The sequence below is a fragment of the Cyrtonyx montezumae genome, unplaced genomic scaffold, assembly GCF_038088225.1.
Source record: "Cyrtonyx montezumae isolate F1298 unplaced genomic scaffold, pur_monq_1.0 scaffold_0, whole genome shotgun sequence".
Lineage (NCBI taxonomy): Eukaryota > Metazoa > Chordata > Aves > Galliformes > Odontophoridae > Cyrtonyx > Cyrtonyx montezumae.
Window position 1 is genome coordinate 14,081,876 of NW_027071824.1, and position 20,024 is coordinate 14,101,899.

At 37.4% G+C, this 20,024-nt stretch overlaps 1 protein-coding gene across 2 annotated transcripts in view; it reads left to right on the plus strand.

Annotated features, from left to right (window-relative positions):
• The window catches only part of RBKS (ribokinase), a 65,530-nt gene that overhangs the window by 30,715 nt on the left and 14,791 nt on the right, over positions 1-20,024 (plus strand). For both annotated transcript variants that reach the window (XM_065755127.1, XM_065755137.1), the window contains 3 exons: positions 2,475-2,639; positions 7,589-7,680; positions 16,871-17,059. In XM_065755127.1, the coding sequence (XP_065611199.1) occupies positions 2,475-2,639; positions 7,589-7,680; positions 16,871-17,059 (446 nt within the window). The remainder of the gene's footprint in view (positions 1-2,474; positions 2,640-7,588; positions 7,681-16,870; positions 17,060-20,024) is intronic.

The window sequence follows — 20,024 nt, forward strand, 5'->3', positions numbered from 1 at the left end:
AACTTGCAGTTCTATAGATACTCCCTACAAAACTAAGAACTTTCAGTTTAAGCACAGATATTTTAGAATTAACTGTAACACTGTGAATATATATATTTTTTGTTATTTTTAGTGTGGGCAACATTTTCACCTCCCTTGAGTATTTTCTGAGTTATGGGTATGTTTTAAGGCTTTACCTGTAATGGACAGAGACACACAGGCATTTTCAGATAGTTTATGTTCTCCTCAAAAAGATATTTAAGATACGGAACATTGAAAAACCTCTGAAAATCCTTATCTTCTCGTTGAAGGAACCTAGAAAACTAATCCTTAGAAATGGGTTTTGTTAGAATTCTCTAGAATGTAGAATATTTTGGAAAACTTTCGAAATTAGTTAATGTTGGACAAGATGAATTCGTCCCCTATTTACCATCTGTCTTTAACTCTGTTGTCCCTGGTGCTGATTTCCCATCTGATTTCCCTGGCAAGAAATCGTTGCTTTCGACAAGATGGGTGCTGATAATACAGAATTCTGGTATTATTTGTTAGTACATGGGTCGAGATTCTGCTTTCATGAACGCTGATAGAAATTTCTGGTGACTGTTGTCGTTCACAGTCAGTGCGGTATACACAGCTAAGAACAGAATGTGGCTTTTTCTCTACAGCTTGAGTTTAAGCCAGTCAAGTCTGTTACACTGCAGTAGGTACTGGATTTCTCTGGCAGGTATGGTTTGCTCGCTTGAAAGCAGACTTTAAGTCTCTGGCCTTTTGTTGTTACAAAGAAAAGCTTCTGAATGTAATCCAGTGCAGCATGGTCTACCTTGAATTTGCACATATAAGTTTAAGCAAACAGCCTTCCTTATCGCCTTGGGCCATTAGCTCTAAAGACTAATAATAATATACATGTCAGTACAGCTAAATAGTTCAGCAAGATAATGCAGCAAGACATGTAGATAGAGTCTGAGATTGTATGTAGCACAGAGTCCAAGCAGAAATGGAATATATTTTGTTCTACCGATTTGTTGTGTTTTATCCTTTTTACTGCTTTAATCCATAAACTTTCAGCATATAGGCTCTCTCCTTTGAAAGTGTCCTTAGCAGGATTCAGATATCTTTGATAGCATTTACTTGTTGCAGAAGATTTTTTTTCTTTCTGTTTTTTAATCCGAGATGCCCATCATTGTCTGTTGAAAAGCAGGGCGTTGGCTTTAAATGCTGAGGTTTTGCTTTTCAAATGCAGCTGTTCTGTACCAAACCATTGACAGCAGAATTGCTTTGGAAAGCTTGGGCCCCTCCCTCTGAGATCATTATATTATTCTTTCCATTGTCCTGCTTTCTTTTCAGAGCACATTTAGGGAGACAAGCTTTGCACGTTTCTTATTCAAAGGACTTTGAAGTCTTATTCAAGAAAAATAATGTACTTAAAAACATAAATATTTATTTACGGAGTAATTCAGTTCATCACAGAATTGGTATCCTTTAATGATTGGCAGTCCTTAAAGGAACCTCCAGCGGGGGCGAGCTGAGCCTGTAAATCAAGGAACAACTGACTTATTGAATTTAATACCTGAGTGATTAATAATAAATTTTAATTTGAAGGCACCCATGCCTGAAGGTCTCTAGGTGTTGTAACAGAGATTAAAAAAGAAACAAAGAAACTGCAATAAAAGAAAGCAACTTGCATGTCTGGAGAAAAACAAAATCCTATTTGAAACCTACATAAATGAACCTCCTCACCTAACTGTAGAACAAACTGCAAGATTGAAAAGGATCTTAGAACGCTTTGAGATACTGCTGTGTTTCTGCTTGTAAAGCTTTGCTTAGAGCATTCAACTGGCCAGAAAGTTCAAGTTCAGAAAGGTCTATCACTCACTTTTTTTACTCGCTTCTGGCAAAGGTTTTTTCAGTCACAACCATTATCTCTCTATTTTTGGTAACTTGCCGATTCTGGTTTTCATATTGGTTAGGGCCTCTAACTTGAGTGTCACAGGTAAACAGAGAAAGTCTGCATTTCTGAAATTAAGAACATGCTTAATTTTCATTGCTATGTGAAGTATTCTGTTTCCAGCCCATGAGAAGATTACTCACAATGCTTTTCTCTTCAAACGCTATTAGAGTACTTTAGGAAAATACTTGTATCAGCCTTAGTGTATGTTCCTTATTTTCACTGTGATTAATGTAATGCTTCTTCAGGGTTCATGGGAAACACCAAAATAAAAGCGGGGAAAGTTCATACCTGACTTTCCTGAAGAAATATACACTGCATTTGTTGTACTGTATTACATTTGTTAATCCTGTGGTCTTTCTGATTATCTTCTGAAGTAACTGGATATTTGAAAATGACAAAAGTATTAAATTGTTTCTGTTGTTTTGTTTTTTTTTTCTTTAAAGAAAACTGAAATCATCATCTAAAAGTTATTATAGAAAAGCAAAGAACCGTTTTACATATTTTATTGCAAAAAGTTAATGTAAAAAACATTATATCTTCTCTTTAGGACAGAACGTTATTGTCATAGTCCCAGGAGCCAATCTACTTTTAAATTCTGAAGACCTGAAGAGAGCTTCTGATATCATCTGTAAAGCCAAAGTGGCTGTCTGCCAGCTAGAAATAACCCCTGCTGTTTCTCTCGAAGCACTGAAAATGGCACGTGCCAGTGGAGGTAATTTAGCATAAGCCTTTCTGCGTCCCTCACTCATGTTGCAAGAAAACTATTATTTATTGCGCTTTCAAAATAAAGATCATGTGGTCTTTTCTGTCATAGTTTCATTTAGAAATGAAACAATAACCAACAAATTCATGCTACGCTAATGAAAAGTGAGTTCAGTTTTAAAATTTTGCTACATTTAAATTGAATGGCAAATCAGTCCCTACCCTTCTAATCTCCCCATATATGGCTGGTACTGCTTTTTCTCTGATTTTCATGCAGTGACTAAAGACACTGTAATGTCATTAGGTCAGGAACTATGGGCCTGACTCTGTTCTTATGCCAGTGCAGAACAAGCATAAAGAATGCAAGTCAGTTGAGTTCTGCACACAACAAAGTGAATGAAGTAACCTCAGAAACAGACTTATACCCTTGTTCTTGTAGCATAGCAGTAAATATGATTGTGGTTTTCTGCATGGAAGTTAATATCGCTGATTTTGAAATTAAAAAAAAGAGCTTTTTCTCTTTAACAAAAATTCTTGGAGTGTGACTTGGCTTTCTGCCATTGGATAGATAGTCATGGTCTATGGTCTGTGAAATTATCAGTAATTGTTACTATGCTGTACTTTAAAATGTAGGCCCTTGTTCCTTCTTTGTAACATGTAGCTGGATAAATGCTGACATTTTGCTTGAACAAGATGGGGTTTCACTACTAACATGATGCTTTTGTTCCTTAAGTGTCTGTAATTCAGTTACTCAAGCACAATTACCACAGTATTTGAACAACAGTAAGTAAATAATTATGCAAGCGAGGCATCTATATGAGATTGAAGGTATGTTGTTCTTATTTCTCCAGACTATGGATAGAGTATGAGGAATCAACTCATATGGTCAGCTCTGCAGCTGGTCAGAGAAAGAACTGGGATCAGAACTAACTGGATCCCTGCAGCTGGGCCTAGGCTTGCTCCAGTAGATATAGCACCTTGGGCTTCTTCAGTGCTCAGTCCCTCTGCAGCACTGAGCACTGTTGTGCAGCAGCTGTGATCACTGGTGTTCATGCACTAGTAATGGCATCATAGAATTGTAGAATCACCAAGATTGGAAAAGACATCCAAGACCATCCAGACCAACCATCCACCTATCACCAATATTCCCCTCTAAGCCAGGTCCCTTAGTACAACATCTAACCATTCCCTGAACCCATCCAGGGGCAGTGACTCCACCACCTCCCTGTGCAGCCCACTCCAGCACCTAACCACTCTTTCAGAGTTCTTCAGATGCAGGAGAACTTCATGCATTAATTTCATGTATTTTATGCTGATTTAAGTGGCTATGTTATTTGCAAGTCTGAGAGAGAGTTTCTTCGAAAGTATGATGGTAATAATCCTAAACTGTATGAACAGTTCTGTATGAATGAAAGAATTATTTTGGAAATATAAAAAAAATATTTAAAGCTTCACTGAACTGAGTAAGTAGCACCTGGGATGCTTACAGTCTGTGTATGGAGAAGGCAACAAAACTTGCAATATTTTATTTTAACATTTTTCTGAAAATTGATTTGTTAATCTAGTGGCTAATGGAATAGATTCATGAACCAATATCAGTGACTTATTTTGTCTCCTTCTAAGTCTGTGCATAGTTCTAGTAAATTGCTTTAATTTTTTGTCACTTCCTTATGGCAAGATACCAGCCTGTGTCAGAAGATCCAAACCTGATACACACAAAAGGCATGCGGGCATTTAGCAACTGTAGAGAACACAACATACTGAGAAGAGATCGTGGTAACTGTGGGCCAGCACTAGTTCTGTGCTGTCAGTCTGCTGTCATTGTGCAGGTCTTGTGGCAGCAGAGTTTGGGTTGCTTCTGCTGTGAAGCAACTGGCTACATACGTTCACATGTCGTGGTGCAGTCAAATTTAAGTGAACAGCTGAGTTTGTAGCACTGAAAAAATCCATCCTTAGCCAACTGTAAATTGTTAATGCAATTTTCTTTTTCTTTTTCTTTTTTTTTTACCCGCAATACTCTCATGTATAATGCAGTAATGTGTGTTAGGATGTGCACTAGACTATTTTTGTTAAACAGATGCATATCCAGATGCCTCAAACCACTGTTTCAAGGGGTTTTTTTTGCCTCTTTTTCTTCATTCCTACTGAAGGAAATAATCATTAAGATGGAGAAAGAATATGGACACTCAGGCAAAACCCCTTTGCTTCTGTTCAGTGAATGTGATGTGGTTCTGTTAGAGAGGGAGACATCTCACATTCTGACATCCTGTAATTGTGGCAATAATTCTTAAAGATTTTATGATGATCTTGGGGAGAAGGAAAGGAAGGAGGGAAGGAAGAGAAGGGTTGTGAATAATATTAAATGGGTATAAATTGCATTGGAAATCTGATTGGAAAATTCTAGGTTTTTAATGGCCACATACTGCTTCCAAGAGGGGAACCACTTAATTTATGGGCAAAATATTATCGTACACCAAAGTCTGTAGAGCAGTTTTTGGGCTTCTGTAATACCAGGCTCTATAAAAGACAGATAACTCTAAAAGACAGAGAAGTCCAGCTTGTTAACATTGTAGGGAAGAATAGCATTAACCAGGTCTGGAGGCATCTTCAATTGTTAAGGTTGCTTGTCACTTTCAAGAAGATCAAGGGCTTCCACGTTTTGATTGTGGGTTGCATTTTTTCATACCAACTGTTTGTCCATGGTTAAATTATTCGCAGAATTCTGCCAGAGAATAGTGGCTTCAGAAACTAGGCTATGGAAAACTGCCATCCAGTCTACATGCTTTTAAAAGGTGTAGACTGGCTACCTCAAAGCTTAGTAAAGACTTGATACCAAGGGAGATTTCATTTAAAGATAAGACTTTACAACAGAATGGAAATCTGCCTAATTTTTACTGTATTACCTGCCTTTGGAATATAACTACCTTTCACATACACTTGAGAAAATGCTTAGAGCTTCACAGCCAGCTTCCCCTGTGAGTTCATCCTCACAGGGAATTATTTGCTTGGGCAGCATGACTTTCAGTGTCATTCCTGACTCCAATCTTAAGCAGCTTCTTTTATACCAATACAGATCTCTTGTAGGCCAAGGAAATAGAGGTTCTCCTTTCAGTTCTCTTCCTTCTTCCTCTGCCATCTCAAGAAATGAAAAAAATTCCCTTTACACTTCTCTTGTCTGAAATCTAGGCTTCCTCCCAACCATTCCAACCCAGCTTTGTCTCTTCTGTATTTAAACCATAAGGAATGGAAAGTACGTGAGGAGAATGGATCTTGGCAAGTGGAGAGGCAGAGACTGGGCAGAGAATAGAGGAACCAAGCAGATTACCCCATTCACAAGCCCTGTTCTTCACAGCCTGAAAGGCAGTCTTAAGGTACCTCCACCTCTCCAATGCTCAGCAGATATTAAACATGGGAGTGAACTACATAACACTAACATATTCCAACCTGTTCATGATGAGTCTGCATTACTTACAGCCCAAGCTGGAACACTTCTATTGCTGTTCATGACCATTGTGTGTCATGATGATACTATAGGACTGAGTTTGTTTTTCAGTATATACTGTTTGTTGTGTTTGTTTGTTTTGCTTAGAAAAATATACCTTAAATATTTATGTTTAAAAAAAACCAAACTTAATTAGGGTGGCAATTCAGAAAATAGGAAATGTAAGAGTTAAGTTTGCCTATGAAACCTTAATTTGTCTCCTTTCTGCATATATATTAGGTTGCAGTCTGTAATTAAGTGTTCACATGCTGTTTTTCACTGGTATGTGATCATATAATTAAAGAGTTTATTATAATACATACTCTATTGTAATAATGTAAGGGAGCCAAATTAAAATTTTACTGGAAATCCTAATTCTGGCATTTTCTGACTTATGAGTAAATGCCTTTGTCCCTTTAATAAGATTATTTTTAATGAGAAAAATAGAGAGACATGATAAAGTTGTGCAGTAACAGGTAAAAACTTTCCGAAGTCTTAATCAAAGTGGTTACCTTCTAAACTTCTTGAAGATAAGATTTCTGAAAGCTTTGAGGATCTTTCTCTTTATGAAGTTAAATAAGATTCAGAATTGTTCTGTGTGTCCATAGCTTAGAGTCTAAATAAGCATTTAGGGCTGAAAATGTAAATTGGAAAATTCAATCACTTGCATTATTTCTAAAGTAAGAGAGTATGCTTTATATAAAAGTGACGGCTGTGTGGTTAAGAGACAGCAGTATTAATAATAATGGCAAAATGAGAAACTAAATCTGAGGACTTCCTGTATTAACAGTGAATAAGTCTGAAATAATCTGTCCTCATGACAAACTTTTTCTACTGTTACCCAGAGCCTTAGGCTACAGTTTCAAGTTAGGTTAACTAACTATTCTACCCTGCCTTAGCTAAGGTTTTAAGTCTGCCAGATAACACATGAAAAATATATATTGCCTTGTCTACACTAGAGTTTTACAGTATGGTAGTTTGAACAAGTTCGGTAACACATTCAAAGCCATATTTAAAACCCTGTCTGGACATGTCCTTCATTAGTCTACATCCACGTTTCTTCATGTATAGAACCCAGATAACAATGTAGAAAAAAATGTAGAACTAAATAGGTTCTTGTAAAACCTGTTAAAATCCTGTAAGAAGAACCATCAGTTAAGCAAACTGTATTTGTGTAAGCCTTTTCCTGTTTGATTTTTTTTAATTAATAATTTGTTGCTTATTTTTTTCTGTTACTCTCTGTCATGCTCCTATCATGACAAGTGACTGAACATTAATTAGATTTGAATTTTAATATAATAAAACTTTCATCAGTTCTATGAAATGAAAACATAGAAAATGAGATATATTTGCATTTAATACTGAATACTGAGGACTGTGAATGCAATCTTGGAAGGTATTAATCGCAGTGATATTCAAAGTGATCTGTTATGAATCTAAAATACTAGAGATTTAGTCTTTTTTCCTTTTTTTTTCAGTAAAAACCTTATTTAACCCAGCTCCAGCCCTTGCTGATCTAGATCCACAATTTTATACCCATTCTGACATCTTCTGCTGCAATGAAACTGAGGTAATGATCATATGTCATGCTAAAGGAGTCTTCAGCAGTAAAACTTCAAGGGGTTTCTGTTCTTAGAAATGCTGCTTGGGGAGCAGAAAAACTAAGCTGTGTTCCTCTTACATAGTATTTCTGGAGGTGACAGGTTTAATCCCTGACCTAATGAGTAAAGAAGAATATTCTAGAATTCCTTTTGATTGCATTTAAAATTAAATTAATCGTTTCCAGCAGGAAAGTTGTATCCAGCCTCCCTTACAAGTAGATGAGTAAAACAAATCCATAAAAGGACACTTCTAAAATGCTAGCACTGAGTGGTAAATATTAAAATAGATCCTTGTCCTTGTTCTGTGGTCCCTTGATATGATTAGCATGAATGCGCTAGCCATAGCGTTCTGACAGTTTGAAACTCGCTTGCCAGGAGGTGATGCATGCATGCTGCACTTGATGGTAAATAACAGCTTCATATGCCTCTTCCTGTCAGATCCATTTTCAGTGAATCTGTTTCTCTGGCCCTTCAACAGTATGTTTTCTCCTTTTTTTTTTCTTTCCATCTTTCCCGCTCTTTTCTAATTCAAGTGTGTTATTTCTCCCAAAGCAAATTATTTTTGTCACAAGAGACAAATTAAGCTCATCTTATAAGGCCTTAGTTTTAAATTCTTTCCTATTAACATTAAGCACACTGTATTCCTCCCTCTCAGTCTCTCTTTATGTAAACAAGAATGTGTGAGAAGCAACATAGCAGTTAGAAACCATACTCTGGTCATGGTTAAAGTTATCTGCAACGAAAAGGACTTCTGCAACAAGCATGAAACCTGTGGGTAGAGGGTGGGGCTAAAAGCATGGCCCTGATTTCTGTATGATTTTTTTTTTTTGGTCTGATGACCATGTCTAACAAAGTAAGGCTCAATTACTCTCCCTTGAAATTTCTGTTAGAACCTATCACAAACTATATCAGAAGTCCTCGGTTTATGAGCCTCCAAGTACTCAAGGTTCTAAGTAACCCAAGCTGACGTTTAAATTTTATTCTGGAATGTTCCAGTACAAGTCTCCATTTCAGATACACCACAGTACTCAGGAATGAGCCAAATAGCTCTTTCTTTCAGGGTAGGAGATGCTGTGGCCCCTCAAGACTCTGGAGGGCAAAGCTTCCAGTATGGCTGGAAGCAGTACCTTTTGTGGCTTGTCAGAGCCATCAGAGTTCAGTTACATGTGATGGTGGGAAAGATAAGACAGAGTATTTACTCTTGTTTGGGACACTCATATGGCATTTTCTTCATGCTTTCAAAAAACACTTATGCCTGGACTACACCCCTGGATTGGTTAAATGGGGCTACAGCACACATTTTGGGCTGAGAACATCCATATTCTCCCACCCATTTAATACATGTCATTCATTGTTTGCTTTCTTTCGTCATGTCACTAGTTACTTTTTTCTTTTTTCCCTGAGAAAAGTTATCCCCCATATGTTAGACACAAAACTTTGGTTTTCATTACTTGTCTATTCCTGACTTTTCTCTCATTGCTCTTTTCAGCACACATGTTAAAGTGTTCCCTTTGTTATTGCTAGAGGATAGTCTTGAAAGAAACATTCTTTGAGAAGTTTAGCTTACTGGAGCCAGCACGTATTATTATTACCACCACATGGAGAAAAGAAAATTACTCTATTGGGAGAACAAGAAATACAGGTGCATAATTATAATAGATCCTTGCTCACTCATCCACCTTTGTACCCACCTGCAGTGCTCAGGGTACAGTTCATATTCTTTTCTGCTATTTTCTTTTAAAAAGTGATTACCATTTGAAGATGGGTGGGATCCCTTCATGCAGTCAGGAATATGAATATGTTCCATACTGTTCATAAGGTTTCTCTCTTCTGAATTTATGGATGTGATAGACCTATGGAAGTTCCTGCCATTCATATCATGGGAGCACAGATGCACCTGTGGGACTCCTACAGCATATTCTGAGAACACAACTGCACATAAATACTTGCTTATAACCTTTTCATATTTTGAACCAAAATGAATTATGTTAATATCTTTTTAATAATCACATTTTACTTCATCCTCTCCATGTCTGGTTTGTTTTTGAACTGATGTTCAGGGATGAACTATTGCCATTTTTCCTTTCTTTTTGCTGAGAAAAGAGGAAAAATGAAGCACTTGTTTTTCTTATATCACAAGCTTGTAAGTTCTTTTAGCAATTGTTATATATTCATATGCCATCTGTTTTCTGTTTTCTTTCATGAGTTTCTTTGGTTTTAGATCATTGTAATGTATGCAATTGAAAAGTTTAATATAGAAATAAATGTTTTCATATCCAAATAAAGGTTACCGGTCACATCACTACATTCCAGTTAAAAGCAGTAAGTTAAATCTTCTAATATTAAAAATAATGTTTTTGTCCATTCATCCAACTGCATCTGCATTTCCTTCAACTTCTTAAACTAGGAATTACCTGGCACTTAGACATCCAGAATTTAACTGGGAAAAACTCTTATAGCTTCCTTTTCTTTTTTTTTTTTTTTTGTTTCCTCAGTATCAGGTTGCCCCCATAACCAGAAAAGAGGAATCGAATGAGATGGACCTTTGCTCTAACCCACTATGTCCATCGATGGCCAAATTTATTGAATATGCTGCCTACATCTGCTTGCCTGAGATGTTTGGTTTCAGCTCCATTGCCACTCCTCTTTGGTATCTCTGAGTCTCAAATAATTTCCTTCTAGCCAAAACCCCATTTATGTTCCAGGGTTACCTCTTTTGGGGATTTTTTTTTTAATTCTGGATTTTTAAGTACTACTAGAAAACAAGCAGTTGATTTCTGTTTTATCATTAGTAAGCCCTTCAGTAGTTCTTGATAAATGATCCCAGGTTTAAAGATGAACTCTTTAGAGGTATCCAGATCAGCTGTTTCTAAAACATTCTTTTTAATACAGACATATGCTAAGACAAAATTAAATTTTCACTGATCTTAATTGTTACTTGGTTTGGTTTTCTTATTAATTTAAATTTACAGATATTTATCATATAGTTCTATCTAAATATCTTTATTCTTCATTAAAAAATAGCTTTATGTTATTAAGTCCTGCACTTTGTGGCTATCATGTGAATGATATGTTTGTAACAGGATTGTGTTAGCTGTGGAACGGAGGGCTAGCCATTGAGCTTAAGACATTTCACAGATGGTGTGGAGCATTTGTTTTGCTGGAGATGAGTAAAAGGGGATAGTCCTTGTGATTAGCTGAATTATTACTGAGTCAGAAATCTCTGTTGTTTACTTCCACACTGGTCAGCAGCTTTGATCTGCCTTTGTCACAGAATAAAAATTTTAAAATGTCAGCTGCAGTTTTATACAATCATGGGATTTTGAGTCCCAAATGTGTAAGTATCAAATACATCACATTTTGTACTCTATTCTTCATTAACTGCTTTAGGATTTAATGAAATCACACACAGTATCTGATATAACAGCACAGCTTGTTCTTATGGATTTATGTGCTAGAGAGAAGCAAACAAAATTATACTATCAGTGAATTATCTACCATTAGTTTGTCTAGAAGGCTCTTCACAAGCTGTTCTTTTCACTCTTGCTTGTTGCAATAATATTTTTTTAATGCCTGACATTGCTTTCTTTTTATGTGGTTCATGAACAAAAAAGCTCAGAACAAATCTTGCAAGGTTATCAGTTCTTTCTTTGCTTAGCCTGTAGTTCGGTTTTATCTTTTCCCAGAAAGATCAAGCTTGTTGAGACTAGTTTGTTAATTCCCAGATGCAGCACAGCCTAATCCCTGAGGTTTGTGCAGGAATGTGCTAGTTCTCCATTCCCTTAATTCTTCTAATGAAAAATAAATGTATCCAATGTCATCTAAGTGAAAACCAATGGTTGTCTTCTCAGTCCTCTATAAATGTTGAAAAAGAAACAACCCTGTATGAGAAGAGCTCTTTGGAGTACTTACCTTTTTTTTTTTTCTTTCCATTTTTCTTTCCTTACTGTAGTATGGCCTTAGGCACAACCACAATGTCAATACAGTTCATGTGTTGTTTTTCTTATTTAGTGTGTGCGTGCAATTACAGAGCCCTGCAGGTTAGGAACCAAAATATATTGCATGTCAGCAATTTGAATTTGGTCCTAAATGTTTTGAAGAACAGCTGCTTCTCTGTTCAAAGAATACTGAAGAGCCCTTCAGGAGAAGGAAAACTCCTAAATGGTTGCAGCAAATGATTTAGTGTGTTAGGCTATTTTTAATGCAACACTGGGAACTGCTTTCTTCCTAATGTAAAATGGGTATTGGACTTCTGATTTGAGTAAGAAGGGCCTAGCAAACGTTTAATTAAATGCGGACAGAATACTTAGGGGTTTTGATGGTAGAAAGAAGCTCATCTAAATAGAAATTCAGTGCTGATTTTCTTAAAGATAGCCGCAAGATGTATAAAAATAATACAAAATAATAGATACTATCCTTTTGCTTCCTTTGTGCTATCATCTATTAACTGAGGTTGAGACACTTTTGGAAGAAATATTTAGTTGAAATTCTTGTGAGAATGTCCAAAATCAATAGGCAGCAATGACTTTTACAAGATGCAGAGACTATCAAGCTTATACAACTGATCTGACGTCTTTGAATAGGACATTTAAGATCCTGCCTTTTTAATATAGACTGGTTAATAATAGAGATGGTGTCAGGAATTTGCCTTTTCTGTTGTAAGTAAAGGAAAGCTACTATTTCTTCCTTACATAGAAGTTGCTGGAAATTCACGGTATGTTTTAGTTCGAATTCCAACTTTATTTTATCTGTTGCTGGAAACTATGAAATTTCCCATATTTAGCCTAAAATGAAAGATGTTACTTTTGGGAGAGGAGAGAATAGCTTCAAGCCAATTCATTTCAATCAGTTTTTAATTATTCTAGCATAAGTATTTCTTCATGTATGTATGCAAAAATGTTATAATTTGAAACAAGTGGAATCAGCTTGGCTTATGGCCTGATCTTGCAATTGCATATACACCAAAACTGTCTCTCACTACTTCTTTGGGATTCATCTTGTGTTAGAATTAACAAGATAAAGTTCTTGTTCTGCCATTCTCTAAGAAATCTTAGAAATCAAAGATATAACCAAGTTTGTCGCATTACATATTTAGGTTTATGTGCAGGCTTACTATATTTAAGTACTTAACATTAAAAGTGTTTTTAATTGTCATGTGTGGTTTAGTTATCCTTAAACCTGGCAGTTTGCCTATTATCATTTATGATTTCTGTTCCAGTCATACCTGGCAACATTTGCAAGTTGCATCGTGCAAGGTGCTATGTGGATGCTAAAGCAAAAGATGGTCTGCTTTCTAAAGAGTTGACATTTTTTGTCATCAGTTTATATTTGTTGAGGATCATAGGACCATGGAAAGTAGGAACAGACCTCTGGAGATCTCAAGTCCTGGTGAAGAAGTGCTAGTTTTGGCTAAATCATTCAGGGTTTGTCCTTTAAAGGGCTTTCAGTCTCCAAGGATGGGAACCTATGCCCTGTTTCAGGTACCTGCTCTAGTGCTGCATCACTCTGGTAGTGAAAAAGCTTTTCCTAATGCTGGAATTTTCCATATTCCAGCTTGTGCCAATTGTTTCTAGCCCTATTCTTGTGCAGCTCCAAGAAGAGTGCTTCTCTCTTCTCTATATCCACACATTAAAATATTGCAACCAGAAATTATCTCTCTCCCTAGCCTTATGTTTTTGAGGCTGAACATAGCTGCTTCTCCCAGCTTCATCTCCTATGTCCTACGCTCTGGCCCCCACCTGCCTTGCTGGCCTCCCACTGGGCCTGTGTAGTATGTCAGTGTCTTATTTCTGTCAGGGATCCAAAAACTAGACTGTCCTGAAGATATGGTCTCACAAATGCCAAGCAGAGGGTCCAGCACTTTTCCCTGAAAGTGGCTGTGTAAGCAAGCCATGGAGTGTCCCGCATACACCACTACTAGGAACACTTGGCAGAGATTTACATTGTTGTTTCGTTATCACTTTTAGCCAGTGCAAACTAGTAGTGCTGTTGAAAGGAGTCAATTGTTTTGCTTTATCTTATTTTAGTTCAGGCTTAATTTTAACACAGATCTGCCTTTCAATCCAGTTTATTTCCTGGCCACACAAGTAGCCATGCTGGCGCAAGAGAATGGGCCATGTGGACAGGAGTGGAAAGGAAAGCAGGACCATTTTTTTCTCTAACAGTGCTGATTTGTGACAGCATACTGTAACTAGACTCCACAGTCTAAAGAGACAAAAATTAACTAAGAGTAATGAGGAGTATTGCCCAGAACCTTTGTATCAGTTAAGTGAAATGCTTCAGTTAAATTTTGGTTCTACTTTTGTAAACAAAATAAAGAAAAATCTCTGTAGATTAATTTTATAATGTCTTTTTTTTTTCTTCTGACAGCAGGTTTGTGGAGTGTCCTCTAGCTTTACTTAGGCCATCTCACTGAGGAGCTTTGTGAGACCAGCACAGACAAATAAATTTCTTGATTTGCTGGTCTTCTTTACTATGGCAAATGTCCACATTGAACTTTTAGTATTGTTATTTATTTTTTTCTTTACATAACTATTAGTTATTTCCTTCAATTGTACTGCAGTTTATTTGTTTTGTTTTACTTTGTTTTTGTTTTTGTTTTTTTTAATAAGATTCTACTGAAGGGAGGAACTTAAAATCTAACCACAGTATTTAACATCAGTTGACATTTACAGCAATCTCTAATTATTGGCACAAAATCTGTCTGGCTTCTGCTGCTTTTATGGTTCTTCCAGCTTGTTCCAGTGCGTTTTAATTGTACTATCCTGCTATAGATGAGTTGGATGATAACGGTTTCAAGCAACTGAAGATCTTCTTTTATACAGACTATATGGTTGAAAATAAATGTGTTTATTTGGATAAGCAGTATAAAGGCAAAAAGAAAGATTTCTGCAAAACCTGTCACATTATTAGTCCCCAAATAACTTTTTTCACTACCCATACAAAAAATCCTGTTGGCTTGGGGCACAGCTACCACAAAAAGGGGTACGTTACACAATGTGTGTTTCATTAGGAAGAATATTATATTTAAGTACTTTATTTATCTCGCTCATGAGCTTACAGAAGGTTAAATCCCAAGTAAATGAACCGAAGTTAGATTGACTATTTATTTTCCATAACCAAATCCATTTGCCTCCTGGAGACTTTACAGCATATGTAGAATGTTTGGAATTACTGCCCGTCACGAAGGAGGCTAGAAATTCATTTAGTCAGTTTCATTCAAGGATTAGTGTTTGCATTTTGATAATCCATTTTTGTTCTTGTGTTAGGTATTATGAATATGGAAACATGTAGTTCATAGATATCAGAATTCAGTAAGAGATACAGTCATTTTAGTTTCTTTGTTATTAGAATATGGTATATGTATTTTAAGACTATTATCTGTCCCTAGTCACTCAAAACCATTATTGGTGTACTGATCCCTTTCAAACCTTGCAGGATGATGTATTCAAAAAACTTAGTGAGGTATTTTTGAAACAAATTCTCTTATTTGAAAATACTTTTATACCCTTTAAAAAACTTAAATAGATCTAATTTGCCTAAATATTTTCTACTGCAAGAAAATTTTGAGCAGTGTGGTGACATGCCAAAGAGAAAATTGGGTAGATTTATTTTCTTTCTTATAATCTAAGCCTTTCTTCATTCTTTTCTGGGATCAGTGCGGTTTAAAAATAAATAATTTTAAATTGGGTATACGTGTTATACCCACCAAGTCTTGCCACTTTAAATTGTGCTTTGTAGTTATCAAATCAACAGCTCCTGGAAATATCTGTGCATTTGTCTCAGTAGGGACTGCAGGACTTGATCCTGTAAGTTAAAAAATTAAAACCAGTAGGTACTCTGTTCATGGTAATATAAACCCTAAGGCAGTGTATTGGCATATGCTGGCTCTTCAGAGCCTAAGGGTGACTTCTCTGTTCTGGGTCAGGCTGAAACACAGGAAATGACAGTGGCAAGCTGTGAGGCCTCTGAGTCACAACTGGGGGCGGCTTGCTTGGGATGGCTGTAGTAGTTCCTGTCCCCAGCTGTCTGCCCTGCCTCCCTTGTATGACAAGCATGCCTCTACTCATGGAGCAGTTGTTCAACCACTGTATTTTATATTCTGTTTCAGCAAGAAATATGCATGCTGATTTCAGGTTTCTGTAATGCAGAGAAAGGTAGTTTGAAATATTTCAGCAGCTGTTTCCCAGGAAGCTGAGTTGTCCATGTGGTAGAAGTCAGGACGTGGAGCTGGTGAAGAGGTTCCAGTGTAAGTTTTCCACTGAAAACAAGCCCCAAGACCATGACAATTATGTCCAGTTAGTAGATGATTATTTGAAACTGCTTCAGACTGCATCTTTCAGGAAGCAGTGGTCTTGTAGTTCAAGATAAAGTAGGACTTTCCTCTTCTCAGACAAGCAAGACAAGATTTAGTAAAGACAACAGTATATGTATATGCTAGTTTACATTCAAGTAAGTCATACGCTACTAGGCAGGAAGTGTACTGCTTGCTAGAGTGTTTCAGGTAAAATGTAGTCTATCTTTCTTTTCTTCCTGTCCGATTCTTGTCACATATCCTCTGCCAAAAAAGTACATGGCACTGGAAAATGAGATACCAAGAAGTATGTGAAGAAAAGGATGTTTAGTTCTGAAGTCTTCACTGCAGATTTTTGGGGAATTTTGCTTTTGGGTGCACAGAACAAGAAGAGATTAATTTTAAGAGCCAACTGGGAGAAGTTGACTTAAGGTCACTGTCTGTTAAAAGAAAAGTTTATCCGTGTTTGTACAGAGCCAACACAGAAGAGTCTCAGCCCTGGCAGAGGCCTATGGACACATCCATAACTCAAATATATCATCATCTTTTGATGGGCCTTTGCCCAGGGAGAGCTTCAGCTTTACTTCATACAGGTTGAATGGCAGACTAATTGTAGAAGCTGGAACAGAACCCATCCTCCTGTGTCTTTGCCTAGGCTGCTCTCTATTAGTCTTCTATGCCTGAAGTACATGCTGATTTCAAACAAGGAGCATGACATAGCTGATTATCAGCGTAGGAAGTGGTTTCATGATCATCTCATAAGACACATTTTTAAAATGATATTAAGTACAGTTTTCAAAAGCAACTGTTGTCCAAAATTGAATGCTATCAGATTATGATTTTCATTTGCGTGGGTTATTTTCCAGGCAGAAATTTTAACGGGCATCCCAGTTGGCAACCTTGAAGATGCCGAAAAGGTGGGACGCATGCTGTTAGGAAGAGGGTGTAAGCTCGTAATTATTACTCTTGGAGCAGAAGGCTGCATGATGATATCAGTAGAAGAACCCATTCCAAAGCACGTTCCTGCTGAGAAGGTCAGGGCTGTGGACACTACGGTACGTTTTTGTGGTTTAACTGCCTTGCTTTGGAAAAGACTGCTTAAGCACTGAGGGATGGCAATGAGTAATCAGCCAAATCTTTGGGCACTAGTACAAAGGTTAATTTACGATGTGAAATTGATATCTTGCTTCCAGACTCTCGTATATTAAATGTCAGTTTTATAGTCTGTATTGTAGATGTGCTAGAATTACTGTGCATGAGAGTATCTTCCTGTTCCTTCTGTACTGAAGTCAGTACCTGCCTCTGACCATACTGTGCCATGCCAGTGGCTTGAGCTGCAGTTCACCTTTCCCCACGTATGTTATTCATAATGTCCAGAACTCCTCCAGTGATGTGGGAAAAAGGAGGCATTACTGCCCTCGCAGCCTGAAGCTGAATGTGTGTCTCTTTCGACACAAGTGTGAGTTGCTGTCCAAATGTAGCATAAGGTGTATCAAAGACATAATCTTTACAGAATATAGTGAATAAGAACAAAAAGTTCTTGCTGCTTCACGATTTAACTGTTTTATGATGGTGTCTAATGAGTAATTGCTCAGACAGCTTATTCCTTGCCATTAGGGTATCCCCAGCAAAAATTAAAAACAGGAAAGGCAATAGTTAAGATTGCATTGCTAGGAAAGCCTTACCACATTGCACATATGGGGCTATTTTGTGTTCCTAGTATTATCTGACATAAATCCAAAATAATTCCAGTGGAGTTACAGAGAGCAGAGCAGGTCACGTTGTATGTTCTAACTATACATTTAAATGCCTGTTACAATAACGTCATATTACATATGTTCTGTTACAATAGTTCATTAAAATCCTGGAGATTTTACCATCTGGTGCATTCCATATCTGAATTGCATTAATAATAACTAGTTCTCTTAGCATGTTTTTTTATCAGTGGACCTCATACTGCTTCACAAAGAAAAGCAACTGTTGAAAAGATGAGGAAGCAGGGGCATAGGGACTGAAATTACCTAGCTCAGTAGCACACAGTGGCAGAGCTTGGAGTGAAGTAACTTATGAAATGGAAGATCACTGACTGACCTGGACTGTTACATGTTGGTACTGTGGAAGGCTTTGTTTCACTTAAATTTAATCCTTTTCAGTACATGGGTACTTTGACTTTAGTGTCTTCTTTTGCCCCTTTTGTCATTAAGAAGTTGGAACTTGAATCAGTGTTGCTTTTGGAATGCCCTAAAGTTCTAGATAAAGGAAACATTACTGTAATGTGCTGTGGACAAGGAACTTGGTAAGGCACTACAGACACCTATGTGCTTGCTTTTAATCCAGAATTAGAAGTGCTGGAATGAAAGACAGAGCTCCCAAGCCTGCCTTGACTCTTGCTAAGAAGCAGGATTCATTAGCTTGGGAGCAAAATCTTGTGAACTTGGCTTCGTGCTCTTATTTGGTAAATCCACCCTTGCTATCGAAGCTCAGCATGTGAGCCTTCTTTTTTAGTGTACATCACACAGAAGTGATGAAGAAAAAACATGTGTGATGTGCTCCTTCAAAAGAAGCAGAAAATTGCTGCCAGATAAGCTATTGTTTAATTTCTCAAGATATTTGCTGCTGTTGGTCTAAAACAGCAATCCCAAAACCACACACTGTGACTGAAAAGTGTTTTTTATCTTGCCTAGCAGTTCAGAGTTTCATGACTGAACTAATTTAACACTTTTTTTTTTTTTCTTTTACATAAAAGCAATTACTTAGAGTTTACTGAATCCTTGCCCTGCCTCCTTGTGGCCAACAGGTTATTGGCTTTCCTATAGCAGAGGATTTTCACAGTTAATTTTGTTAATCTACTTAAATACCAGTGGGTTGTTTTCAGTAAAACAGCTGTGCTCGGTTTATTCTTGCAGACTGAATGAAAAAAAGATGTGTTGGCTTTCCACTATAAAAGTTTTATACTGGTTAGACCGATTATCACTTTGCTTGAAAGCAAGTAGTTTCCAAGCAACCTTTCTAAACCCCAAACAAAATAATATCATTCTCAGCTTACCTGCCTACCTCTGTAACTAAAATAAATACTGAAAATTCTAATAAGACACAGAGTCACAGAACCGTAGGGGTTGGAAGGGACCTCTAGAGATCATCGAGCCCACCCCCCTGCCAAAGCAGCTCCCTAGCCCAGGTTGCACAGGTAGGCGTCCAGGCGGGTCTTGAATGTCTCCAGAGAAGGAGACTCCACCACCTCTCTGTGCAGCTGTGCCACTGCTCCGTCACTGCACTGGGAAGAAGTTCATCACACATTTGTGCAGAACTTCCTATGCATCAGTTTGTGGCCATTTCCCCTCCTCCTATCACCACACACTGTTGCGAAGAGTCCAGCTCAGTTACTCTTCTCATATGCATAACTCCTTTTGCAAGGGAATAAACTCAAGTTGTGGTGGCTTAGCAAGAAACACCCATCCACAGTCTAGTTAGAGCTGTTCATGCACATGGTAGCCCACAGTTTAGCACTAAGCAAAGTTTTGAGGGACCAGGATGTAATTTTTTTAAGCTGCCATAGTCCAATCACATCTGTTTGTGTGTCTGTTATCTATACTGGCATTACTTGGATCTGTGGAAGGTAAAGTTACCATCCGACAGAGTTCAATGATATGTGAAATCCTTCATAGGATTTAGGAAGGTTACAGAGCCCTAATGAGAACAGTACGTATTAAAATAGAATTTGCAGTTTAGAGGATATACCAAGTTACAAAATGAGTCACAAAGCCCTCCTCTGCTGTAGAAATTTCCCCATAGATCTCTGCCAGAGTCACCTTTGCAGCAGTGCAGCTTCAGTACTGCCTCCTGATCATTTCCGTTGTCAACAATATTGAAAACTGTTGCTGAGAAAATATTTGGGTAGCTACAGCCACAGAGATACAAGATTTCCTTGTCTCAGGCAGTGCGCCCTCTATTCTCTAGGTTTGTTAGAGAGACTAAGGGTCAAAGATGGTAAAGCCTGAATCTCCTGCCTAGCAAATGAGA